Source organism: Dromaius novaehollandiae, chromosome Z, assembly GCF_036370855.1.
Source record: "Dromaius novaehollandiae isolate bDroNov1 chromosome Z, bDroNov1.hap1, whole genome shotgun sequence".
Classification (NCBI taxonomy): Eukaryota; Metazoa; Chordata; class Aves; order Casuariiformes; family Dromaiidae; genus Dromaius; species Dromaius novaehollandiae.
This window is the reverse complement of record NC_088132.1, coordinates 39,802,918-39,828,340: the sequence shown is the minus strand read 5'-3', so window position 1 is coordinate 39,828,340 and position 25,423 is coordinate 39,802,918. Positions and strand designations below refer to the sequence as shown.

Genomic DNA, 25,423 nt, shown 5'->3' with positions numbered 1-25,423 from the left:
CTTTAGCAGAAGTGGCTACAACCTTACATTTGTCTGGTAGATGTTCCTACTTCTTCATGAGATTCAGGCCACAAATAAAACGTTACAGTGCTACTGGCAGCGAGATTGGGAAGCAAATTGAAGTTTAGGAAATCAGAAATCTACAAGAAAATATGCAGCTAGCTTGAGGGATATTTAGAAGAATGCTGTGCAATAGAGAGAAGCACAGTTGGTAGGAGCCTCAGGGTCGATGGAAGTCAATATGGGGATATGAGTTTAGAAACTGAGATGGGCACCCATGGATTGGAAGTGAGCAGGCAAAAGTAGTTAAATAATGAGTTCCTCTGTTTCCTTTAAACACTTTTTCCTCTGTGCGTGATTTTCACCACTTTGTCTGACTCTGTCCGACACCAGAATGCTCAGTATTGACTTTATCCATTTTGAGCTTCAAGGAGACAAATGTCCTTGATGGCCTGCATTTACCACGGCTGAGCTCTGTATCTCCTCTATGCATCATCTCTTGTAATCTTGACATTGTTCAAGCCTCAGTTGGATTTTCTTTACAGTGTGGTTCAGGAAAGAGGATAACCGCCAGAAGAGATGCCCAGTTACTTGTATTGAAAATAATTTTAAAGATAGGGAAAGGTGGGCTAATTTTCAGATGCTAATTTTTGAGACAGTTGAAGAATAATGCTCATTATCTTCTCTTAATACCATGGCTCTGGGAGTAAAAGAAACCAAATAATTGCTGATGTATTTCACTTGGCTTAACTGTTGCTGTGTAGCATGAATTGTGTTTCAAGCACTTGAAATAAATATGTCATAGTTGACTACTGGGCGCAGAACTGATGGAACAGGTGTAGAGACTGCTTATCACTAACAACTGCATAGATGCCTGTAAAATGCAGCGTGATGCTCAATTTGTAGGTATATATTCATTGTGTTTAAAAATGAATTGAGAAGTACCAAGCTAAGGCTCATTTGCTTGCATGTTTGTGGCATGTCAGATTGTAGCCTTTTATTTCTGTCTATTTTCAAATGTTTTTTTTTCCCTTCCTTTCTCTAGAGTCCATAAATGTTTTGAATGATGCTCTAAGTCAGATAGAGTCTCAAGGAAATGTTTCTATGCATTCCACAAGCTCTGGTTCAGTCATCTCTTCAGCTGTTGACACTGTAAGTACCTCTTTCTACAAGGCATACTTATAGCTATCTGAAAACCTTCAGCAGAGAAGCTTATTCTATTGGTGATCAACTTCCACTCTGGCTTGCTGTCTGCAAAAAGAAAGAAAGGTGGGTTTAAACTGTGAAATGAGGAGGTAGAATAGGAAACATCTCCAGACTCCACTCTTCACTTTTCTCATCGATGGTGTAACTCTTGAGGTTAAATATGTTGAATCTCTTTGATACAAGTGCTTGTAAATTCTGCAAGCATCTTTAATTAGGGTATTGTTCAGAAACAGGAGCGGGGGCTTGCTAGGCAATTCGTTTTTTTGTTCTCTCTCTCCTTTTTTATATATATTTAACTTTTACTCTTCCTAATTTTATTACAGTGTTAATTATTTCACTCATGGTTGGTTTTCAAAAGATACTTATAACATGGCTGGGAGCTGAGCCATGTGAAGTTATACCATTTATTCTTGAAGTAGATTGCTTGCAGAAAGCTGTGATGCATTGTGATAGGGTTTTCTGCACTGCAACAAATACAGTAATGTGTTACAGTATATTTATTGTTTACATGGCACGTTTACATGTGACTATACTTTTAAAAAAATGCTCAAACATTAATTGTTTGATATGAGAATTGTAGGAAGAATACGCGTGCAATATTAAAGAGTACCAAGTTTTATTTTATGCTAACTTCTAATTTCTAGGCAAACATTATTGGCCGGGAATTGGCTACCAAGGTGTATACGTATACTCACTTAGAGCCTATTCTATATGCTCTTGGTGTGGGAATGTCGACTAAGGATCCAGATCACCTAAAATTTCTCTTTGAAGGAAGTGAAGAGTTCTGCTGTTTACCTAGCTTTGGAGTCATTCCTGCTCAGATTTCAGTTTTTGATGGTGTTCCTTCTCTTCCAGGACTAAATATTGATTTCACAAAGGTATGAAAGAATTAGGTAACTATTTTTGTCTATGCTTTATGTAATTATAAATTGATGGCAATTAGCATATTTATAATATTTATAAGTGCACTTCCTTCTAGGAAAGGAAAACTTAGTGTTCTGTATTCTTGCCTCCTAAGTAGTAATTCGCCTAGTTCACGTGTATAGGCTGTGTTTTCCTAAGCTGCTAATAAACCAATTTTGTGTTGAATTCTAACTTGTTATAAATATATCTTATTAAAACCCCAAAGCTTATATCTTGCTCTGAAAATATATTTTGTTGGGGAGGAAATTTAAAAAAAAGTCTTATTTTGAGAAATGCTGTTTTCTAATAGTAGCTATATGCTATAGGTAATCTTTGCTAGCAGTTCAAAAGGTAGTATAGGCCTTTTTAACTTAGTGGGCTGTGAAGTTCTTACAGTATGCAAACTCCCAGATTTGTCTATATAGATGTATTCCCTTCTGTAAACTTGTAATATTTTTGTTTTCTTTGTGAAATATCTGTACATTCATTTTTAATTGTGATGGGAGAAGCAATAGACTAAATTGATTGTTATAGCATTGTCTGTCTTTACATAGATGCTGCATGGTGAGCAGTATCTGGAGCTGTATAAACCATTACCAACCTCAGGTCAGTCCTTTGTGTGGCTAATTTGCTTGTCACTATGACAACACTTCTTGTAGTGACATTATAAATGGGAAATAGGGACACACTGCTTCAAACTGGATTTGTTGCATATTCTTTTTGCAAGGGGTGGGGGAGAATAGAGGCAACCTGTTGCATTGTTGAAGGAACTCTGAAGCTCTGCTCTTTGGAAGAGTGGGATCAGGCATTGCCCTTCAGTAGTATACTTAGTACACTCATGCCTAATCTTTGAAGTAATAAAAATAAATCTGTAATTGTTTTTTCTTTAGGTGGTCTGAAAAGAAATGAGCTGATTATTTAAACTGATTATTTAAGCTAAATGCTGTTCTGTTGCTTCATGCTGTTACTCTTATCATTTGATATTAACTAGGAGAACTTTTAGTTATTTCTGTAAGGTTGTATCACGGTAGTTTTGTAATGTTCACCCGAAATTACTTTGACAGTGGTTGCCTCCTTGTGCCTCTAAGAGGATAAGATTTAAATTATGTATACTAAGGTGGAATGGACGTCTTGATGAGGAGGCTTGAAAACATTTCTTGTTCTTCCTGTCAAAATTCTCAAGATATTATTTACTGCGGTAGCAAGCTCTTTTCCTAGGTAGATATGTGTTCCCGTACTGCAGCACTCGACAGGTGGTTATTAGACTCATTCAGGATGTGTGCATGTGTCTGGCTTTCTTCTTTAGATTTTTTTTTTTTGTTTTTTAAAAAAGTTTTTTCCAGAGTGTAGAAAAGGAATAAAAAAGTATGAACCAGCGATAAATATCATGTTTTTTATATAAGCAAGAAGGAAATGTGTGAATGCTGTATTCATTTCAGTCTGATAATAGATGATGAGGACTCAGTAAGTCCTTTTTCCCCCATGCCTCCATTTCATAGGCTGATTATATATATGCCTACATATCTTTCTACAACAATAATCTCATTTAAAAAAAATAAAAAACCAAACTTCATAAATCAGTTAGTACCAGCCCCTGAGTTGAGCTTCCCCTCTGTAGAACTGTAATCATCTCAACACTTTTGAAGTTGGGGGACACTCCTCATGATAGGAGCTATCTTTAGAGTTAATTACATATTCGAATATGAAATGCAATTTGTTAGCTCTGAATACACAAACTAACAAGTTTCTATTTAAAAACAAAAAAACCAAACTCTCAAATGCTCATCTATGTTCAATTTCATTAATTTTGTAATAAATTTCTATGTAATCTTACACTAAACCAAGATTTGCAAAGATTCCCAGATTCACGTTGTTGTTGTTAGTTAAGAAACGTAAAGAGAGCGCTGCACAGTTCATTGTTGAAGCAAAATCTTAAAACATTCTATGTGTTCTTGTTCTCTTACAGGGCAGTTAACTTCAGTTTCAACTATTGCTGATATACTTGACAAAGGTTCAGGAGCAGTCTTGCTCGTAGATGGTAAGAAGGTTTATGTTTCTTTTAAGAGCATGCAGTTAAATTCGACAGGCTTAATGTTAACTAGCTTTAACAATTACTGCCAGCCTTTCCACAGTAAAGACCTTGTTAAATCTCAATGAGAGCTGAGAAATGAGCTAATTTGCAATAGCTGTGTAATGTATAATGTCATTGTTCTTAGGCAGTTAAGGTCCTGAAATCAAGAATACTGTTTTTGGAAAGAGATTTCAGAAGAAATTTGGTTTCTGCCTACATAGGTGAAATACTGCATCATGGAAACGGAACAACTTCTTTATTACTAGTACTTGGCCCTATTTGAAGGCAGCCGTTTTAGATTCTGCCACCCTTCAACAAGGCGGTGTGTGTCAGGGAGGGTTTGAAAAGGTTAGTCATGTGTGTATGCTGTGCTGTTAGTCTCATTGGTGAAACAGCCCTCTGTAATAGCCTGTCCTGGATTATTTTTATATGCATATAAATATTATAATATACATTTATATATTTTAAATAAAAAGTATTTCTTTCCTCTTGTATCTAGGTTGAAGGATCTGAATGTCCATAAGAGTCCTTAGGTCATTACTTGCTGAATTTTGGTATTTGTAGGCATGATATACCAAAACCATTTGGAAAATTAGGTTGTAAGAGTAGATTAATGAATCTTGAACACTCTTGTGGTGTGTATATATATGGATAAAATTTTAAAAAGATCTTTTCTCTACTCCATCTCTTTGTTCCTTCTAGTTGTATTTTTCTTCTGTATTTGGCTAACATTAAGCCTGTCTATTTCTGCAATACGTGGAAGTTCTGTTTTTGAGCAGAATCTTAGTGGTTTTTAAATTTCTTCTGTAACTGGAAATGAACACTATTAACACTATTGTAAATTTTAGTTTAAGGCTTAATGTAGTGGAGTAGGCAGGAATTGGAAATAGCTCAATCTCAATGATTCAGCGTAAGAAGTTTAACAAATCCAAACTCGCTTCGAAAAGAAGTAGTATATGACCTTAAACTAAAGCTTGCTCTGGAGCTCTTTTCATACCTGATACTAGTACAGCTTTTTGTATGAGTTGGTAATGTGCTTTACACACTAGGGATTCTTAACAGCTTCTAATACATCATATTTTATGGCACAATTCTATCATATTTAAATAAACTGCTAATGGTGTATGAAATGCTGAAATAAATATTTATTTCAGCCCTGTGTTGTCAAATACTTTTAACAATTTGAATGTCATCAGCATTTTGATAGCTCGTTTTTTAATTTTAATGTTTTCATACAAAGAAAATTCATGATAATGTTACTTGAAACAGGTCATCAATCATTGGTAGTCAGGCACTGACTTGCAATGGTGCAAGGTGAAAGAGTTGTTCTGTAACTTGTTAAACTGAGTTTTGGCATGTTTGAAGTGAAACTCTATGTATCTACCATGCTACAAAAGAAACGAAGATCAAAGATGGAATAGACAGCCCTCCTCTTTTGTTGTCTTTCAGTGAATACCTATTGTGGAAAAGAGCTGTTGTGTTATAATCAGTTCACTGTGTTTTTTGTTGGAGCTGGAGGATTAGGTGGAAAGCGAACATCAGAAAAAGCCAAGGTAAATTCAAGCTTACTGATATTTAAAAAACATCTTAATATTGCAAGAAAAACGTATGCTATATCAACTAGAAATGATAAACTAGCGTTTGAGCAGTGTAGCCCTGCAAGCTCAAATTCAGTCTAAATGGTTCTGTTCATGGAAGAGTCTGAGGGGAATGGTACTGTTCAGGGCCTGGAAAACCAATGGTTCTGACAATTGGGAAAGAAAGTGAATTCCTTAACATGCTACTGATTAGATATTCCTACATTTAAACATTTGAAATTACAGATATTAAATGTCCTAATGGCATACAGAATGAGAGACTGTCTGGCAAATGTTTAGAATCTAAATTAAGTTGGGTTGCTTTAGTTCTGAATAAACCAAAAAGCCATAAAGACTTTGAAAACCAGTATTTTGGTATCTTGTACCACACTACATCTGGGAAAAGCTGTCTGCTTCTCAGTAAGTATCTAATCCTTTCTATAATATGTTAATAACAAGTCTTATCTGAAGACTCCGTTGCTTCCCAAGAAGGAAGGACACTATTTAATGTCTACTGAGGGATCTGAAATGACTAGCAATCATCTATGAACTTGGAATTAGAAAATAATATCAGAAATTAGTTAAAATTGAAAGATATATATTTGGAATGAATGTTGTGGACAGAAAGCTCGTCTGCAGGATTTGTATTAAATCTTGTAGAAGAAGGCCTTTCGAAGTAGACCATTTAGCAGACTGTAACCTGAAGTAGCTAAATTTGACCCAATTAATTCCATAAAAGTAGTAAAAGCTACCTCAGGTTATACTCTGAGCTGTACTGAAGTCCTTAAACTCCTACTGCTGTAGGTCAGGCTGAAGAGGCTATCAGCTGAACTGTCCAATTTGGTGAGAGTCATATTGACTTTAGGTTTTAGGAAGCCCCAATGTAAGCTTTGCAAACAAAAGAAATTGCCTGTTTTGATTTTGTATTTAATTGCTCCCAATCAAGATCTTCGTAAGTGAATTGATGATGAAAACTATAAATTTCTTGTTAGAAACTATCTGGGAAAAAGGTTTTATTTTTATAGTCTACTTTTGATCTCGATGATCTTCAAGAGACCTCTTGGGTTGGAACAAGAACAGAGAAATGACCTTTATCTATAGGTCTTGGTGTTTGCAAGAACATTCTGGGAGCTTTACCTCTCTTATGTGTAGCTGTAAGAGCAGAATTTTTGGCTGCTATTGTTTAAGCATGGGCAAGGAGGGGAATGACAAGAAGACTGAGATCGTAGAGACTTTGTCTAGGGGCCTTCTCCTGGGCTGTTGGATTGTGCCAACTAGGCTCATGACAGAGTCTGTTTTTCTGGCTTAAACCAATCTCAACTTTCCTGTGGTGACTGCGTTTCCACTTTTACTTCAGAGCTCATAGCCCCAGTTGGGAATACATGATCTGTGTTTCCTCAGTTTAGCATTGCAGTGTATTCTGCTGCTCCTCCTCAGAATATTTTATTTCGCGCGTGTGTGTGTGTGTGACTGCTATTCGTACTGAAAAATAAACTGATACCTAGTGATAATTCTGGGTGTACATATATGGAGGGTATGGTTAATATTTAATGTTGATTAGTAAATTGCTTTTCATGTGTTAATACTGTGCTAATAGACGTGAATATATGTTTATTATTAAAAGATGTTTGCGCTAATGAAAAGCTTAGTTTGTTTGATGAGGCATGCTCTGATAAATGATGTTAGGTTTGAGCTTGCAGTTTCTGGAAAAACCTCTAGGTGTAGCTCTTTAGAAGTCTAAGAGTTTGTGTGAGCTTGGAAAGCATGAGGAGAAAAAGCTCAAAATAACATTATTGTTCTTATTTCCCTTGGAGTGGAACTCCTGCATCTTGGGAGAGGCAGGTGACAAACAGTGTCACATGAACGCATAGTGTGTATGGCCAAATGCATGAAGTAGCTATTCAGCTACTTCATATAAACGTAGTATTTAAGGAGAGAATGGTTATAAGGGCAGGGCCAGCTATGAGAGAACATTGTTCTAGACTAGAGCCTTGAGGCTGTACTCTAACAAATAGTCAGCTGGACCTACAGTATTAGAAGCTCAATAGTTTCAATAATTTATAATAACACATTTATAAATTTATAAGTTTTTTTCTACTTAAATATGTACCAATTATATAAAAGTTTTCCCATATGTAACTTTACAGGTCAAATCTTGAGATGCATGCTGCTTCAAAGGGAAATGGGAGAAGCTTCTGTCCAGTATAATAAATTCACAGAATATTCTTGCGGATGGAATATAATATTCTTTACGATGGAACCCTTAATTCTTCTGTAATCAGCTTTATAATAGTGCATGTAAAAAAAAAAAAAAAAAAAAAAAAAAAAAAAAAAAAAGAAAAGGTGGTTGAATGAAGTGTTGTTAATCTATAATGATGGCATCAGAGAGTCCAGCTTTGGGACTTTTTTGTGAAATATTGTGGTTTCGGCAACCATAATGTCTTCACTGTTTTGGTGAATGATGAGAATGCTATATAAATTACTTTATTGTACATTTTAATATGTAAAGAATGCATGTTTCAAGCAACAGTATCTCTTGTGAAAGAAGAAAACATAAAATACACAATCTAGTTAAGATAAGGCAGCGACAGCAAATTCAGCAGCCTTTCTGCAGCAAGAAGCCAGTTCCAAACCACAGATTTTCCTACTTTGTCTTCACAGACCTTCCCAAATAAAAAAAAATCCTTCATGTCCCTCTCTGCCAAAAGAAGTCCCGAACTGAGCAGGCATATTTTGCAGTGAGTCTTTTTATCATTTTACAGATTCATTGCATCGGAGAACCAAGGTGAACACATTTCCAATCTAAGGTTTATCATGAGCAGCACCTTTTGTAAATTATGTTTCTCCTCTGAGTTGGATGCTCTCAGACAAAGGGGTTTCCTTAATTTATTCATAAGTTTAACTAGTTTCAACCTCTTTAGGACTCAGTAGGTCAGGCTGATTTTTCCTTAAACTGACTGGAAATCCATAGGGAAGCCATTTGTGTTTTGAAAGCCTTTTAGATGGTGGTCCTGTTATCAAACCCGCTAAGTTTTGTTACTGCTGACTGCACAGCTTATGCGTGAGTTGATGTGTAGGGCCGTTGCTGTGCTCCAAGGTGACAAAGGTGGCAGGAGTGATGTTATTAAGCCTCCCAGCCAAGTGGTGGATTTGCTGTGCTGTAATAAATAGAAAAGAGCTTTTACTGGATTTAGATGTGAAACTATTCAGCCTTTAATTTCTGTCCATTTCTCTTTTATTCCAGGAAAAGCTTATACAAACTACCATTAAGTAGGATCCTTAGTCAAGCTGCTTCTTCTAATTTTAGTTTAAGCTAGTTTCTCTTATTCTTCTTTTTGTTGGGTGTTTTTTGTTTTGTTTTGTTTCTTTGAAACTCCATGAAGACTGAAAAAAAATTCAGCTACTTTAATAGTTTAAATTGGTTATGGTATTTTGTCTCTGTGCTTATCTAAGATATTCTCTGGCAGTCTGTTGGTAAAGTTTACAGGCTTTGAAACCAAACCACAAAGCTGTAGATTGCATGAGAAATGGCTTTTTTATAATGCCATAGGGCTTAAAATACAACTCGTAATTGCAAAGACAGAAAAGGAAAAAAAAAGTCAAAGGGAAGGGGGGAAAGAAGAGCTGGAAGCTATTGTAAGCCCTAAAGTGCTATAGTTCAGAAGTGAGGTAGTAAATTTTTTTTATTCCATTGAGCTTTTTGAAGCATTATTTTAAAAGCTTCATTCTCACGCTGTGTTCCAAAACACCAACATCGCTTTATATAAGCGGAAACTGGTACTAGGTGGAAGCATTGGTTTTACTGGAGAACTAATTTTTGGAGGTGAATAATTCTTTCCTGGGCTTTTTAGGATCATTTGGAAGAAACTGATCAGCTAGAACTTGTAACTGTAAGGCAGATCTGATGCCTCAGGATCACCATCTTCTATAGAGATGAACTTGAAAAGAGACTTTTTTTGGCATACAAATTTTTTTTTCCTATTTGTCCTTAAATATAAAAGGCAGGGAGAGAAACCCTAACAGCTTTGGAAATACTTCTCTTCAGACATACCTTACAATGATTCTAGCATGGGTACAGATAAGAGATTTTTACAGTGAAATGTTGATACTACCTCTTTTGCTTTTAGGTAACAGTAAATCCACCCAAGAGACCCCCTGATGCTGTGCTTTCTGATGTCACAACAGCTGATCAGGTAAGGTTTTGCATGCTTAAGATGTGAAAATGTTCATTTTACTTGGAGAAAGGAGCCTTATATGATGTTCACTAATAGTTCAAATTTTCTGTTGTACTAAAATGAAACTAAAATTTGTGCTAGGTTAAGTTATGATAGTGTGTATTCAAAGTACTATCTAAGATAATTCTCTTCATAAGGCTGATACAATTTTATTATGCTTTAATTATATTATATAGTACAGAGGAAAAGTATATAATGAATGTTTCATATTCTATTGTAGTAAGAAAAAAGGTTCAAAACTTACAAAATTTACAGACTATTACAACAGATGGTGCAAGCAAAGAGTACTTAAAATAGTGACTTAAAATAGTCATGAGTGGTTTTGAAAAAACTATTTTGAAAAAGTTAAATTTCTGGTTGCATATACAGGAAGTTAAAGAAGCAAGTAGACAGGAAAACATGAAAAGCTGATAGATGTCTGTCCATATATGTTTCCCTCTGCCCATAGTCCCAACTGGTTCACAGGCAACTACTTCCCAGAAGCAAAAAACTGAGTAAATAAATGTCTTACTCTGAAGGTTAGCAAATGCAGGTGTCAGACAACCAAGAAAGGAAAATCAGGAGCTACCAGTGTTAAGACACCAAACAGTATTTTCGAAAGAACTTGGTCACGTTGAGGTGTCAGTAGCTTTTGGGCATGCTCCTAGTTTTTAGAGCATCAGCTGAGTTGTGGTAACTGATGTCTGCTTAGTCTCTGATTATAGTAATAGTAATTCAACTTAGTCTCATCTTATTTCACCATATGGTAAATTAAATTGGATTTTTGTGCCCCTGTTCTGCAAGCTGAAAGAATGTAGAAGGACAGTTACTATCAGCAAGTTACAACGCCAGCTGATTCACGTGCCTTAGGTCAAAGTTAGCCCCAGCAATTAAAACCAGAAAAGAGATTTCAGCTCAGCATTTCTTCCACTGAAGTACTTGCTGCCTCTTAAAATTCACAGCCTAGATAAAGGTGACATGGATGTCTCACTCATCTGAATATGTTTCATCAAAGAGAGCAAGCTGAGTGAGAAATGGTGAACAGTGAGAGAGTGCCCCGTTCTTGAGAGGTGGTTAAATACAGTAGAATATGTTTTCTTGCAGCTGGCTCTTTAACCAGGATATTCTTTTATTCCTTGGGAAATAAGGGTGTGGTGGGGAAAAGAAATCATTAGATGAAATGCAGCTGCCTTAATAGCCTAGTAGTTAAAACATTTGTTTTGAATATTGGAGACCTAGTTCAAATTCTTGTCTGCGTGGTTGTATCGGATTTGATTCCAGTTACATCAACTTCCAGATGACTTCTGTGAACCTTTTGTTTGCGGGGTAATCTTAATTTCTTTGTCTCAAACTCTCATGTTTAGATTTTTTTTACTGTGTATCCGATGTTAAGTTCATTAGATAAAAGAAGATGGTAATGACCCTATAATACAGAGGTTAGGAGACTTGGCTATTGCAAAGTAAATGGATTCTGGTTTCATTAACTTAAGTGGAATGGTTTCAAGAGAGAATGAGAGCCTTCAGCATACATTATAGCAAAATCTTTGTAATACTAAGCTGGTTGTTGGGTATCTTCAGTTCAAACTGCTATTCAAAATTAGGGGAAGGACTTGAGCCTGGATTTCTCATGCTTCAGGTTAGAGTTACAATGAGTTGATTTTTGGAAATAAAGGAAGTGGCACAGAGTAGCCACCAAACAGTGTTCTTTTATGGTTTGCTCTGACAGGTAGGTGTACTAGGCAGGGGACTTTGAGAATCTCAAGAAGGCTTATCTGCCAAATTATTTGGTAGCATCTGTGCTTAAGTGATGATGCCTGTAGATTGAAGGAGAATGTGTATAACTTGGGAGCTCTTTGGAAGAAATACAAACTTCTTTCATGTGAAGGACAGCTTGGGGAAGTGTCATGAAGATTTTACATTTTGGTGTCTGGAACGGCACTAACTGCCTAAAGCTTCTTTGAAAATGGAAGTTGGCATGCAAATCTCATAGGAGTTTATGAAATTTTTTTTCTTCTAAGTGTTTAAATGCAAAAAGGTATTGGCTGAAATGACTATTGCTGCTCAGTCATCACAGTCAGTTTCTAGATTGTATTTGAATTAGCCACTTAAATCATATTAATTTCCAGTAATTCTTGTGACATTCAGCAGTCATTTTTTTGTGCTCTTGCTATTACAGTGCTAAACTGATCTTTTTAATTAGGGTTGTTTCCCCTTAACTTTTTTCTAGTGTGTTCATATAGTAAAATTCCTCATAACCAGACTATCATGCATCTTTTTAAAAATTTTCAGTGATGACTCCTACCTTTCACTGAAGTCAACAGACTCTGATTATATTGGATTTTGTCTTCAATCCAAAGGTAACGACATGCTGCCACTGTGCTGAGACACTTCCCTACATTCACCATACCGAGCACATTGCACTTGTACTTGCACTGCATGGAAAGCTCACAGATATTAAAAACAACGGTTTAAGAGGAGGAATATGATTTGCATGTGTACAGATGGGAAGAAGTGCTGTGTAGTGAAGAGGAGACTGGGAACAGACAGGAGACTGAGGGCTAGTAGCCCAGTCAAATTACTTTTTCTTTTTCTTTCTTTTTTTTTTTTCTTTTTTCTTTTAACACCCTTCTCTGTATGTTATCAGAGTAGAGGCTACAGCGCCTTTCAGTTCCCTGAAACATGATTGGATTTCTTCATGTCAGCATCTATTGACAGAACAAACTAATTCTTATTGTTACGGGTACTAAAGACTTAATAACAAGTAGCGTAGTAAATGTTTATGACTATCAGATCTGTTCCCATTCCTGGGAAGTTACTTAAGCACCAACCACTGCTTATGAATGAGTGCCAGTGCCATACTATAGGCTGCATAAAGATGAAAGATTGTTAAGGAAAATCTACCAGATGTACCTGGCCTTCTAAAAGGTTTTAAGGCTTAAAAATTGCATCCTGCCAAATAAGGGCATAAAAACATCTCCTGTGTGACGCTCTTAATTTTTACACAAAGAGCTAGGTGACTTATTCCATGTCACAGTGTTAGGTAGAAATACCATGTGCTGTGGCATTTTCCTGGCCTGGTCTCTCTCTGTAACCTGAGCCATTTTTTACTAGATTTACTGTCATAAATCTTTTGAATAGAATAGACCTTTTTGACAGAAGATCAAGAAGTCTAGAAAATGTTTGACTGTTAGCTGTTTAACAAGAAACGAATCATTCAATTTCAACCCTGTAGGGAATGTTTAATGTAGTTACAGAGCTCTGGTATCACCAGGTTACTCTTATCCTGCTGGTTCTCAAACCAGTGCCTTAGATTAATGAATGGAAACAGATTCCACTAAATGGTTCCTCATGCAATTAAGATACACAGTTAGTGACCTGTGTCTCTGGAGAGTTTTCTCTTCACCCTTTTCCCAAATGAGTTTGACTTTTTGGGACTTAATCTTCTGATGACAAAAACAAAACAAGCTTCGGTGAGTATTAGAAGTGGAAGACGGCCAAGGGTTGCAGTTCACAATTATTTCCTTATTCGAAAAGCTCTGGGGTCATGGATTTTGAGAGGGGCTTTCTGTGTTGTTTATGAAAGTATTTGCCATATTGTTGCAGCATGGTCTGGTTTTTCTTAGGAGGCTGATGTAAAGAAACGAGCTGTTCTGTGACTTCAAATAGCAAAATTAATAATCGGGATACATGGCCTTGGAATGGTAAATAGAGAGTAAAACAGGGACAGAACAGACAGTATAATAGTAGTCAGTAAAATACAGAATTTTTCAGGAAGCCACTTCAGTTTGAGTGTTTTGTGTTGCTTTCCTCTTTCTCTTCTGAAAACTACTGGTGCTGTTTGCCTAAATGAAAAACTGAAGCTATAAGAAGTGGGGTGTGCAGTACTGTTGCATTTTTGTTAATGTCAACTCATTTCAGTAAAATGTGGAAAGTTTTAACAGCTGAGTACTAATTGAAAAATCCTTTTTCTTGCAACAATATTGTGTATTTAGACTAAAACATTCTCCTACTTTGTCCGAATTCTGGTTCTGAATATTCTTTGGGATTCACATGATGGAGAGGAAGAAATATGCATAATGACGAAGTAGAAAAGACCATTTGGTTCAGTTTTGAAGTATGCGATTTCCCAGTGACATTGATGAGTCTTCTTTGGGACCAGTTGTCTACATGCAACTGGGCAGTAGAGCAGCCCTCTATATTGCTCTGCAAAGCAGTGTCATGTCAGCTGGCACCTGTGAATTCTTCCCAGAGCTATTTTTCCATGCAACTTGGGGTATCCCTGCCACATGTTACCTTTTGGTATATGGTTTGCAGAGCCAGGAAAATTGGCCACCCTTGCTTTCGAGAATTTTTTAAAATCCTTTCGAGAGCTGTTGAAACTCAGGATACCGATACTGGTCTGTTGGGAGGAACAACTTTTTGATATCCTGTCAGTTTGAAGGTGCTTTTCAAAAGTTTGGAAGTATTGCGGAGTCTCTAAAAAGATAAAAATTTCAAATCTTGCTTTGTGTGTAGTCTTCATGCCATGTGTATGTAATGCCTTATGATACAGTCTTCAGTTATGCAGTCGTAATAGTGTATTTGTTCTCTGTCCTTCAAGAACTCCTTCCACAGGCAAGGCAAAGGCTCTAGGCATGAATTGAAATAGAGTAGGAAATCTGTGTTCCTGTGTTGTTTCGTGCGGAAGGTTGCATTGTGAGACAGAGTAATGAGAGGAAAATGATCTCAGGGTTAGACACTGGTTGGAAATGCAGCTTTTGGACAATGGATTTACTTTCTTTTTTTTCCAGAGAATTTCTGTGCTCTGTGGGCAGTTGTTTAACCAGATAACCCAAACTACTCAGATGTGGGTACTCCTTATTTGGTGGCTCATATGAGAGGATGGGAAGATTGAATTTGATACCTAGGAGTATGACTAAGGAGAGCGAACGCTGCAGGCTGAAATTGAAATTAATGGGAACTTTGTTTTGAACTTTTAGTGTGTTGTGCTTTGAAAATGTGATGTGCTTTGAAACATCAGGCCTTCAAATGTTAAACTGGAGAGCCAGGATTGTTTTGTACTGCTGACAGTTATGACCTTTTCTGCTGTCTTGTAGTTTCCAATCTGTAAAGCGAGGATGTTTATAAAGGTTTGAGGCATTTTAATTCTGTAGGGAATGTTTTAAGGAGTGGCATACAGCATCTGATGGTGCTTTTTGAGAAGGTGATATAGTGAGCATCATAGAAAAGCCCCCTTGAGAGATATAGTTATTCTTTATTTATTCTGAGATTTTAAAGAGATTCAGTAAATCCACACTTACACTAATCTGACAGGATTTAAAATATACAAGATGTGTAAAGTCTCCTGTTACAGGTATGGATCAAACCTTGGCTGACAGGATAGGAAGAAACTGCTGCTTTTTAGTGGGTTTTTATAAAGTATGGTTGCTTGCTATTTCCTCTGAAAGAGAAGAACGAACTGACACCTGCCATGTTTCAAGCAGTGTCCTCGGTGCCCTGTGATTAGACCGCAGGAGTCTCCTTCCATTTCTGAGTCAGTCTCAGTCCTGCTGTCCTCTTGCTCATGCTGTGGTCCTCTAGCTACTTGGTTTGAGTTTTTCAGTGTCGCAAGTTCTGCTAAAACTGCAGTTCTTAATCTCACTGGAAACAATCGTGAAGACTTCTGTGCACAAAACTAGTTTGTTTTGAAAGAGTAGATTTTGAAATTAAGCATTTTTAAAAAGATATCTTTGAAAGGAACAAGTGCCTGGGAAACATGTAAAGGCCTAATATATTATTAAATTAAAACCTCCTCTAAGTTTTCTGCCCGTCATCATCACTGCTGTCAAACAGATTCGATATCTGTAAGACAGCTATCTTATTTTTGATACCAATACGTGCTTGACTCTGAAGAGAAATTGTAAGACCTTTATAAGCTTTTTATGTAATTGGGATTGTGGGTGCTCCCCTGTAGAAAGTCATCTTTTATTCTACACAGATTTCATTTGTGTTACCATTTTAAGCATATGTGAATGTGTGTGTTTTTAGAAAATGTGTCTGTAGGCAGAATAAGTAGTTGTTTACCTTATATTTAAAAAACTATATGTTGGTTACTTCCAACTGGTGTTTGTTTCCTTGGAGAGCTCTTTGACTTATTTTAAATAGAAAGAAAAAAATTACAGGAGGGCTGATGTTTTGAGATGAGGGTGTTTTCTGAATGAGTGTGGTATAGTCATGTGAGAGAGAAGATCATGAAAGCGTGTGCATGTACGGGGAAAAAAATAGTTACAGAACAAACATTTTCTGTGTCCTGCTCTGTAAAGAATGTGGTACAGCATTGCCTGAAAACATGTAAATTTATATTAACTTGAGAGGACAGCACAAGGGAGCCTCCTGAAAGCCTCAGGTGATTCTTGCTGTTTGTAGCATGAATAATTTGTTTCATGGTGGAGAGAATGAAATGCTGCTGTTGGCTCACAGATCTGAAGAGCATGCCAGAAAAAATGTGCATAAAAACAAAAGATGATACAAACAAAACAAAGAAATGTGAAGCCATTGCAAGGCTGTGATAATGTTTTCTTAATTCGCCTACAGGTTTCAGTGTGCAGAGACTGTACTGTAGTACCCCTGAACTACTGTGTAGTGAGTGAGCACCTAATAATAGTAATTACTTAGGAAGTTTGTTATGTTTTATGGTGCCTATTTCAAGATTTGTTTGGATTTTTCCATGTTTATCCCTGCTGGGCAGATCAGAATGTAATTTTCTAATCTTGGTAATTTAAAAAGGATTATACTAGAATTTTGTGTGGTAAGGGAGAAAAGAAAAGGTACTGGGCCTATTTCCTTTAAATGAGATGCTTTTCATTACCAAGAGTTTTTCCTCCCCTTATCTATGTGCTGTGTTATTGAAGGATATATGAATATTTATTGCATTTGTAGTGAAGTTCTACTACAAAAGTGGCTTGTTCTTTTTGATTAACGGAGGCACTACTGAAGAAAAGACTTTTTGTACGTTTGCCATGGTGCTGAAAAATGACTGATGTTCTATGTAGCACCTTGTTATTCAGATGAGGTTTCTGTGCCAACAAGCATTTAAGCTGATTTTAAATTTGGAAGAGGTATGATAGGGATAAATGGTAAAGACATGAATAATGAGGCATGGGGAAGGAGAAGAGATGTAGAGCTGTTCTGTGCCTGTTTTTACCTGCATATGTGAAGGTGTTTCAGTAAAACATTTCTAACAGTTCTCCTTCCTGAAGGAGTAAAAGATTTAGGGGATAAGGTAGTGTTTTGATAGTCCAGACCACAAAGAACATTGAATTGCCAACCTAATATAGTCTAGATAACTGTACACTGATACTTCATAGTCTTCTTAAAGATAGAATCATGTATAAACCAGATTTTCACGAAATATATTTAGAAATTGTCATGAGCAACTCACACTGTTTTGTTTTCCACATATGCCTACTTTGATGAGAAAAACTTATCTGAGGGTTATCTGAAGGAACAAACAAACAAACCCTTATCTTTCCATGTGCTAATTTCAACTGCTTTTTCCTAGTATCTGTCCTCATGAGAGGTAATTAAAACAAGTTTTATGGCATATGGGGACCTCAGACATTCAAAGTGTAGCTGCTTAGTTTTAAGTACATTGAATTACTTAAGTACTGCAATAAATTTTAGCCCTCAAAGCATCAGCCCTGGCAGCTGAACTGGAAACATTCATTGTTCTTGGTGTAAACCTGAGCTCTTGGAAATGTGTCATTGAGATTAGTAGTTGTTTTTTCTTCATGAGATTGCTTGACTGCCTGCTCCTACTTAAAAAAAAAAAAAAAAAAAAAAAAAAAGGCTGTTTGGTAAAGTAATTATACATGTATGCACACGCAGATACTTGGAAAGATAAGCTCTTGGGCAAAGCTTTCTCCCCAGTTAGAAGGGAAAATATGCATAGCTGGCTTCCGTTTTTGATAGCTTTACCACTGACCTTTATTGTAGTCTGCAGGCAAGACAGAAAAATTGGCGCAGACGGGTTGGATATCGCCTTTCCTTTTGTGGTCTGGCAGAACTCCTAAATTGTTAGGAAATGAGACTTGACAGTTTGTGTTATTAATTGGAGAACAATCTAACCATATTATGACTGACTTCAGTCTAATGCCCCATGTCAATTGACTCTTGTCATCCTCCAAGGATGTATCACTTTTTTTAATGCTATCACTCAAGACTTCAGGAAATGTCATCATTGTAGGAGTATAGAAACTAGAGCCAACAAGGCTTTAAAACAATTCTGTTCTTATATGGAATGCAGTTTATATAATGAAGTCATACCAAAGACCATGGTCAGTGAAAAGAGTGTTGGCACACCTAAGCTGGCTGCATTAAATCTGAAATAACCTGTTTTATGTTATCCAGTTCAGCCTATGCGTTTTCTAGCTCTAACCAGTGCCACTCTGATAGTTGAAAATATAGAAAAGCAAGCATCTTCTCTCATATCCACGCTTCAGATTTTTAGTTAAATAGATGATCGCATTTAATTCTCTGAACCTAATTAGTTCCTAAATCCTACATCTATTTTGTTAACGATGCACAATTGTGCATCGTTATTTTAAAAAGTGTCTTGTTGAAGTATTGTCTTCCAAATAGTGCTTAATATCACCCCAAGTAAATGGCTAGTTCTTATTGTAGCATTTGTAAGCAACAAATGCATAGCGAGGTTTAAGTTGAGATTTGGGCTTAAAGCAGATTTTTCATTATTTTTCTCATATGTAAGTAGAATTTTCCAGTACTACAATTAAATATTAATTAGTTTGAATTAAAATTGATTGCAACAGATCCATTGTGAAAATAACCTCCTGACAACTTTTTTTTTAACTTTAAATAATACAAGTATGAAAGTGAGACCTTAGAATTCTAATTTAGTTAAAAATTCAATTATTTTCTTTAGGTCGTGTCTGGGAAACTTTTTCTTTGAGTTATTGGGATGGTGATTTGCTATTAGATTTCAGACTCTTGAAGGAAGAACTTTAGTAATGAAGGATGGATATTGTACTTCGGAGACTTCTGTCAAGAACAACTCTCTTTAAATTGTCAGCTTTTATTTTTATTTTCAATGGAACTAACGTCACAAGACTTTCCTTACTTAAACGCTCTTTCATAATGTTATAACTTTGATATTGATGGCATTAAGGCTGTAGGCAGTTCTTAGCAAAGGCATTAGTGGTACATCAGGTCTGCTCATCTCTAGCTTTTGACAGCGAAGACACAATTTTATCTAGTTTTCAGGGAGCAAGAATGAGGACAAGTAAAGACTCAGCACATTAGAAGAGCAGTGTGTGCATGTCCTTTTCTGAACCCCTGGTGCTGTGGGTTTTTGTATGGGGAGTGGGGTGCCACCCTTTCTGTTCCCCGTTCTTTCTCCTCTGTATTTGTGTGGGGACCGAGATGAGACAGAGGCATCCGTGACGGAGCCCAGGCTCTCCACTGATGCTGGTAACTGTTAGCCTTTTCCAGCTGTCTCCTTCCACTCTTCATTTCACTCCAGCTCCCTTAAACGTGGCATAGTAGAGCGTAAATATCTACATTTGCCCTGTTATCTCAGTATTACTTCCTACTGCCCCATCAACCCAGCACTGTGTGCTTTACCATGCAGTCCTTGGGTGCCCCCTATAGTGGCTTCTGTGATGTAGGACCATTGGGCTTGCTCTTTTGGACTTGATTTGGCTTGAGGGTTGTTAGTTGACAGCTCCTGGGACTGGAGGATGCTGCCTTCATGACATCTTGACTTTATTTTTCTTTCTGGATGATATATCTTAGCTATTTCTAATTCTTGGTGAGGCTCTAAGATCGGTTTCAGGGAACCCATTCCTTCAGCAAGGGACCTTACCCTCTCCATTGTCCCTTTTGGGAGGTTAAACTCTATGAATGTTCTCTGCTCTGTTCTTCAAACTCATCTGAACTGTAATCTTACATTAGTATGAATTTTGCAGTCTTTACTATTTTCTGAAAGTCTGTAGGATCAATTAGAAGATAAAACAAGTTACATTAAAATATAGGCCTTTTGGGCAAGTGTAGAAGCACAATTACAAATTTCAGATCCAGTCATACCAATACACCTTTGTTTGCAAAAGGAGATGTCCTTCAACAGGAGTAAACAACAAGTCAAGCAGCCATGGAGAAATATCTGTTTAGTAGTTGCCCTTCCAAGATTTGTGTGTTTAAGCTCTGGTACAGTTTAGAGTTTTCTGCGTGTGTGTGTGTGTGTCTGACTCCCAGACACAAAAGCAATGTCAGACTCTTCTATGTTCCCCCATCCTTAATGGAGAGTCAAACACTTGGTGTTTCTGTCAGGCCGAATAAGAGAGAATTATAGCTCAGTGTGAAAGCTGCATAGACTTGAAGAAATGTGCCTGAATATTAACAGATTAAAAATAAATAAATGGATTATGAATTAAAATGATAATACAAAGTTAGAATCTCTTAGTCGTAATATCCTTTGCTTCCTATTTGGATAGAAAAACAATGTTAGGCATATATATATATATATGTATATATCAAAACAAAACTACTTTAAGGGAATTTCTCCCCCTCCTTTTTTTTTTTTTCTTGGTTTTCTATTAGCTTGTTGCCTTGAAACAGAATTTAGTGCTGCTCTGCTTTGTTGCAGCTTATCGTCATTTGTGTAAACATGTACTATATTTTAAGATCTCAACCCAAAATGCAGGGAGGAGGTATTTAGTGATAAGGGATTCCAGTGGCCAGTGATACCCTCTATTAAAAGAAAGTCTGTCTTCCCTTCCAGTTTAAAAACTCATGTTCAATTTGTATATGTCAGCATATAACTGCCCTAGTAAAGGGTTCAAGAACTTAGTTTTAACCTAATTACTGATTATCTCTGTCCTGTGTAATGGGAAAGTTGCACTAGAGAAAACGCCGCAATAATTTAGTCCTTCCATCGCAATCTGATGACGATGGAATAAGGTTTTAGCCTAGAAAGATGGCAGAATGTTGACTTGTCATGCTTCTTTTATTATGGACTGCTAGCCACTTTACATATATAGGAAATTTAAGATCTGATGGTAAAAATGCTAAAGCCACATGAGGACAAGAAAATGACATAGCCACACTTTTCATCGTTTCTCAGGTTTAGTCACTTTCACAGTATATGCAATACGCTAAATTCATGTTTATCATCTTTTGCCTCATTGTAAGTGTTCTGCTTTGCTAGTAAAAAGTGTTCTAGAAAGCTTAGCTTTTACCTGTCCCTTGGCGTGTGTGTGTTTTTTAAATCTTGGACTACTACTCATGAAGCCCCTAAGAGCAGTGCATCACAATTAGTCAATCATGTTACTCTTAAAAGAGGAGGATATGGATATTTCTGGTCTCTCTAATATGAATCCTATGGTGAAAAAGCAAGGTGTTTTTTAAAAAAGCAAAGGTTTCATTTATAAATTTTTTTTTGTAAAATGTGAATGAATCTGTCATGGGAGAAGATTCTTTTCAAAATTACACTTCAAGCAAAAGAAGTGAAGAGTTCTAGGAAATAAGTTATTTTACAACTGCTTGACCTTACCAGCAGAGTAAGTTGACTTTTCCTCCCATTAAGCAGTTGTATTGTTTTGTCACATACCAAGATCAGATGCAGTTCTTGACACTTTTTCCTGAATCTTTGACAGTTTGTCTACAAAATAACATTTAATTTCTATTTTACCTGGTTTATTGTAGAGCATGTTATCTTACAACTTGTAAAACAGTGATGAACTCCTCAAGCTATCATAGGTCTTGAGTGACTCTTGATGGTTTCTGTGAAGCTGAGCTAACCTCCCATTTTTCTTTCCCTTTTTCTGCAGGCTGCTTTATATCGGCTGAGTGGGGATTGGAATCCTTTACATGTTGATCCAAGTTTTGCTGCTCTTGGAGGTGAGCTGAGAGATGCTGTTGTACTAATACTTGGATGAAGAATGACGTAAATGTATTTTCAATTGTCGCTTAGTTTGTGAGTCTCTAACAAGATGGGAAAAACAATACTTTTTTATAGCTGTTCTTGGAGTGACCATCAGATGTCTTCTAATTCAAAGTTCTGTGCAACACTTTGAAGCATTGCTGCTTGTAGCTAGGAATGCGTGGACTTTACCTTTGGTGGAAACCTGTCTGTAACCCTATTTTCCTATTAGAGCTTATTCTTTGCCACCTTCCCATCTGTACAACCTCTGTTTTCATAAGAGAAAATAATGTAATTGACTCTCTAAAGCCTCAGAGGGAATTCCATAAACTCATTGGTACATCATTCTTTCTGCTTAAGTAACTTCAAGGCTATTTAGAACTTGTGGAATATCTTGTGCCGCTGTCTCAATCGCAATAAATTACAGGAGGGTGGAAAGGGGGAGTCTGGTAGAATTTATTTTTCCAAAACAAAGCCAAAAACCCTGCTTGGGTGCAACTGTTTGTAATGAAGTTGGTTGGTCATTTCTATCATGCTACATGCCCAAAGTGTCAGACTACAGGCTACGTTAACTGATTCTTGCACAGATGGAATTACGAAGTAATGGTCTGTTTGCATAAACATTTACTTTAAGTATGTTTTCAGGGCTTCTGTTCAGGCTTTGCTAATCACATAGTGTGATTACTCAAGGGCAGATATTTTATTTACTTAAGAAATTTTTCTGAATATGTATGCTATCATTGTAAACCTTATATAAAAAATTGGATTATATTTATAATTGTATAAAGTTCTACTTTTGCAATTTTCCATTTTTTTTTTAGTATAGAAGTATCATCATACGATGTTCTTACCAAGGTAATAGAGCAGACCTATACCCCTTTATTCAAGTCATGCTTAAAGTAATTTCACAAATGTTAATCTCCTTTTTAAAATGCACACTAATTCTTTAGTTACTCTGTTTTGTGTAATTTTACATAAATGGTGTTAATTATAATGAAATATGGTTTATAAAGACATTTCCCCAGTTTACTAGTTTACTACGCAGTTCTGCTCATTTTGTTTAGATGATGGTTTTAGATAAATATTTAGATGGAATAACCCAATTACTCTTGAAAAAGCTGGAGGAGAAAAATCTGTTTATAACTTGAGACGTGAATGTTTAAAATAATGATGGTAATTCTATAAAATCCTTACAAAAGTAGAGGAATTGTGGGTTTTTACACACTCATGTTATAAGAGCACTGGCACTTAGACAGCGGAAAAAAAATTATCTCTGTAGGTGAGGTAATCTCTTAATCTGTCTGAACAGAAAACTGCCATGCTGGATTTTGGAACCATGTCGGTGTCCAGTTCCAATGTCTGTATTAAGTACAGGTTTAAATGATCAAGAGAATGACTGCAGAGATATTCAACAAATATTTTTCTAATGATAGAAAAACTTTCTTTGGACATATTCACATCCATTTTTTTTCTTCAAGCTCTATAAATGTTTTAAATGGCTGTGTGCACCAGATTAAATGTTTACTTTAATGCACTCAGGTCATTCCAAGATTATTTCTCTGTAGATAATGCTTATGAGGAAATATACAGAAGCATCTGTGTTTATTCCTGTGTCTTTATTCCTATAGCAAGCATTCCCAAAATACTAAAAAGTGAAAACATTATTTATTTTATTTCCATTTTAGTCTAGAGAAAAAGTAACTTGATTACTGTATGGATTTTTGTTTGTGGATGTGCATTGTTTTTATGACGAAAGAACTGGGGAGAACAGGACTGAAGATAGGAATCTGTTGCTGAGCTCTGAAGATTGTGGTCATTCTTGGCTCTTGCATTTAAAAGCTAAGCTTTTAAAGAGCTAAATGCTGCTATAACATTGTGTGCAAGAGAGATGCTGAATACCAATATTGTTACAATAATGCCAGTAATCTGTTTTAAATTGACTGTAAGGTATATCATTGCATTCAGAAATACTCAGTGTACAATGTACAAAAATGATATGTTATCAGTGTGCATATTCAAACATCTTAAAGGTAAGAATTGGCAGAATGGTCAGAGCAGGACAGTTATCTCACAGATGAGAAACAGACTTGTGCTCCTTTCAGTCTGTCTTTCTGTCATGTCTCTTCTCCTTACCCAATCAGTCACAATTTCTGTTTTTCATCCTGACTCCTGCTAGTCTTAGTCTTAGTCTTAGGGCTCTGTCTCAAAATCCCTGTCTTTTCCAACATTGAGTCCTAGTGGTTTCTGTTTCTCCATCTTCAAGGTAGTTTCTCTTCCTTTGGCATCTTCTGATGCCAGATTTTTCTCTCCTGTCTTTTTTTCTTTTTTTGTTCCAGCTGTTGTCCCCCGAGAACTTTTCATGCTATGTTAGATGCTTTGAGGAGCTGTTTAGAGGTCAGGAAAAACAGTTTCTGACAGCTGACAGTTCTAGTGGCAGAGGAGTTCCAGGCTGATGCCGCTATTTTTAAGGCATAGGCTGGACCTGCCTTGAATCCGTGGGCTGTGGCAACTGTGGTCAGTTATTGTTTGCATACCAAGCTCAGAGCATGTTTAATACAAGCAGCATCTTTAAAACTTAACTGTTGCACTTTAGCAAATCTCAAACCAATTTTGAAAGGCTTTTTTTGTCAGACTTCCGCAGAAGGAAAAGGTTCAGCAGAATACAAAGTTTATCCTCTGCCAAAGTTCAGTTTCTGATTCAAAGCATGGAGGTACAAGGAAACATGACCAAAAAAAAAAGTCAGTATAACCAAAACAGTGTGATTTATTTATTTATTTTTTTTTTTTTTTGTGCTTGTTTGAAATGTCTGAACTCTTTTGAGGCTTTTTCCCCCCAACAAAGAAAAGTTAATCCTGAAGGATGCAGTACAGATGAGAAGTTTGGCAAGCATAACAGGAAGCATCCAATCACTTTAATATCACCAGTTCTCAATCATTGCAATACCCATTGTCCTTACTATGCATACATGCATGTAATTGGTTCTAATTTGTCTATGCACCTATTCTAACACAGACAGTGTCCTTATTTTTCATTTTGTCATCTCTTCAGACAGGGACTAATTCTTCTTGCGTGTCTTGGATAGGATACGTAATGTTGGAGTGCCGGTTCTCAGTGAACATGTTCTTGTGCAAAGTAGAGGAAGCAATAAGTGGTAACAAAGGCTTTTTCAACAGGATTGTCCTTTTTCTGTTTCTTTAAACTTAAGGAAAAATTATTGGAGGAAAAGATTATAAACAAAATGTGAGAATTCATAGAAGAGACATGCGAACTCCTAACGTTAGAAACATCAAAATGTTGCTTTTTAAAAACAGGATTTAAGAAGCCCATACTACATGGATTGTGCTCATTTGGGTTTGCTGCTAGACACGTTTTGAAGCACTTTGCAAATAATGATGTGACCAGATTCAAGGCAATCAAGGTCTGTAGGTTCATTCTTTGCAGTTAATTTTCTGGGTTTTGTGCCAAAAATTTCTACAGGGTGGGAAAAGGCTTTTGGGTTGTCCTGTCTGCCACAGTTGCATTTACTCTTTGCTGTAT

General features: G+C 36.4%; 1 protein-coding gene across 2 annotated transcripts in view; it reads left to right on the top strand.

Moving 5' to 3' along the window:
• Positions 1-25,423, top strand: part of LOC135324835 (peroxisomal multifunctional enzyme type 2-like) — a 69,479-nt gene that overhangs the window by 25,427 nt on the left and 18,629 nt on the right. For both annotated transcript variants that reach the window (XM_064501801.1, XM_064501802.1), the window contains exons 12-19: positions 1,046-1,152; positions 1,851-2,084; positions 2,664-2,715; positions 4,076-4,147; positions 5,630-5,733; positions 9,885-9,950; positions 21,794-21,863; positions 25,198-25,304. In XM_064501801.1, the coding sequence (XP_064357871.1) occupies positions 1,046-1,152; positions 1,851-2,084; positions 2,664-2,715; positions 4,076-4,147; positions 5,630-5,733; positions 9,885-9,950; positions 21,794-21,863; positions 25,198-25,304 (812 nt within the window). The remainder of the gene's footprint in view (positions 1-1,045; positions 1,153-1,850; positions 2,085-2,663; positions 2,716-4,075; positions 4,148-5,629; positions 5,734-9,884; positions 9,951-21,793; positions 21,864-25,197; positions 25,305-25,423) is intronic.